General features: G+C 40.8%; 1 protein-coding gene across 1 annotated transcript; it reads left to right on the forward strand.

Moving 5' to 3' along the window:
- Positions 1-782: 782 nt before the first annotated feature.
- Positions 783-2,025, forward strand: LOC138880850 (uncharacterized). Its single transcript, XM_070161029.1, has 3 exons — positions 783-1,079; positions 1,282-1,419; positions 1,777-2,025. Exons 1-3 carry the CDS (start codon positions 783-785, stop codon positions 2,023-2,025), a joined length of 684 nt encoding a protein of 227 aa, XP_070017130.1.
- The last annotated feature ends 316 nt before the right edge of the window (positions 2,026-2,341 follow it).

The raw sequence follows: 2,341 nt of genomic DNA on the forward strand, positions 1-2,341 counted from the left end.
CAAGACTTTCTGGATGTGTTTCTTGTAGATCTGTTGGGCATGCCACCCGACAGAGACATTGATTTTGGTATTGACTTGGTGCCAAGCACTCAGTCCATTTCTATTCCTCCGTATCGTGTGGCACCAACGAAGTTTAAGGAATGGAAAGAGCAGCTTCAGAAGCTTCTTGATAAGGGTTTCATTAGGCCTAGTGTGTCGTCTTGGGGTGCACCAGTTATGTTTGTGAAGAAGAAGGATGGTACTATTTGGATGTGTATAGATTATAGGCAGTTGGACAAAGTTACAATTAAGAACAAGTATCATTTACCGCGCATTGACGACTTATTTGACCAGCGTGAGGAAGCTAGAGTGTTCTCTAATATTGATTTGAGGTCTGGGTATCCCCAGTTGAAGATTCGGGACTCTGATATTCTGAAGAAGACATTTAGGACCCGTGATGGTCACTATGAGTTCCTTGTGATGTCTTTTGGGATGACCAATACCCCAGCAGCATTCATGCATATGATGAACAGTGTTCCAACTATATATTGATTTGTTTATCATACTCCCTTTGTTCCAGTTTATGTGAACCTATTTCCTTTTTAGTTCGTTCCAAAAAAATGACCATTTTCTAAATTTGGAAACAATTTAGCTTAAACTTCTAACTTTACCTTTAATGATAAGCTTTTATAGCCACACAAATACTCTAGACCCTTTTTTAACTTATTTAGGATCACAAATTCTTAAAGTCTTTATTTTTTCTTAAATTACATGCCCAGTCAAACAGGTTCACATAAATTGGAATGGAGGGAGTAGTATTTATTGATGATGTACTGGTATACTCTCGTATCCAGGAGAAGCATGCGCGACATTTGAGGATTGCACTACAGACGTTGATGGAGAAGAAGCTTTTTGCTAAATTCTTCAAGTGTGAGTTTTGGCTTGGTTCTGTGGTGTTATTAGGTCATGTGATGTCCAGTGAGGGGATCAAGGTAGATCCAAAGATGATTGAGGCAATTCAGAGTTGGCCAAGACCGTCTTCAGCTACTGAGATTCAGAGTTTTTTTGGCGAGCCGAATATTATCGCTGATTTATGGAGGGTTTCTCATCCATTGTTGTGACTTTGACTAGGTTAAACTAGAAGGGTGCCCCATTAAGGTGGTTTAATGAGGGCGAGGAGAGCTTTCAGAAGCTCAATACTACTTTGACCACAACTCTAGTTCTAGTTTTACTTTCAGCATCGGGTTCATATTCAATGTATTGTGATGCTTCTCGGATTGGTAGTGGTATGTCTTGATGTAGGAGGTTAGAGTGATTGCTTATACTTCATGCCATTTGAAGTCCCATGAGAAGAACTACCCCATTCATGATTTAGAGTTGGCAGCCATTGTCCATACATTGAAGATTTGGAAGCATTATCTTTACTGCTTGTCTTGTGGGGTATTTACAGATCATCAAAGTCTACAACACTTATTCAATCAAAATGATCTAAACTTGAGGCAGCGAAGATGGGTGGAGCTATTAAAAGACTATTATATTACCATTTTGTATCATCCGGGGAAGGCCAATGTGGTGGCTGATACCTTGAGTAGAAAGGCGGTGAGTATGGGTAGCCTTGCATATATTCCTATCAGTGAGAGACTGCTTGCATCAGATGTTCAAGCCTTGGCCAATTAGTTCGTGAGGTTAGATGTTTCGGATCCTAGATGAGTTCTAGCCTTCGTGGTTTCTCGGTCTTCTTTATATGATTGTATCGTAAAGTGTTAGTATGATGACCCTTATTTGCTTGTCCTTAAGGACACGGTTCAGCATGCTGATGCCAAGGAGGTTTCTATTGGAGATAATGGGGTGTTGCGGATGCAGGGTCAAATTTGTGTACCCAATGTGGATGGGTTACGTGAGTTTATTCTTGAGGAGTCCCATAGTTCACGATATTCCATTCATCCGGGTGCCGTGAAGATGTATCAGGGCTTGAGGAAGCATTATTGGTGGAGAAGAATGAAGAAAGATATAGTGGAGTTTGTAGCTCGGTGCTTGAACTGTTAATAGGTGATGTAAGAGCATTAGAGTTAGGGTGGTTTGCTTTAGAGGCTTGGGATTCCTAAGTGGAAATGGGTGCATATCACCATGGATTTCGTTGTTGGACACCCACGGTCTTTGAATAAATTTGATGATATTTGGGTGATTGTGGACTGGTTGACAAAGTCCGCACATTTTATTTCGGTGGTAACTACCTATTCTTCGGAGTGGTTGATGAGATCTATATCCGTAAGTTTGTTTGTCTTCACGGTGTGTTGGTGTCCATTAGTTTTGATCGGGGCACGCAATTCAAATTGTAGTTTCAGAGAGCATTGCAACGAGA

Source organism: Nicotiana sylvestris, chromosome 11, assembly GCF_000393655.2.
Source record: "Nicotiana sylvestris chromosome 11, ASM39365v2, whole genome shotgun sequence".
NCBI classification, from domain to species: domain Eukaryota; kingdom Viridiplantae; phylum Streptophyta; class Magnoliopsida; order Solanales; family Solanaceae; genus Nicotiana; species Nicotiana sylvestris.

Coding starts and splice junctions, on each gene's coding strand:
- LOC138880850 (XM_070161029.1), top strand. CDS start 783: ATGGAGGGAGTAGTATTTATTGATGATGTACTGGTATACTCTCGTATC. Junction 1,080..1,281: donor TTATCGCTGATTTATGGAGG/GTTTCTCATCCA, acceptor GTCTTGATGTAG/GAGGTTAGAGTGATTGCTTA. Junction 1,420..1,776: donor TTTACTGCTTGTCTTGTGGG/GTATTTACAGAT, acceptor CTTGTCCTTAAG/GACACGGTTCAGCATGCTGA.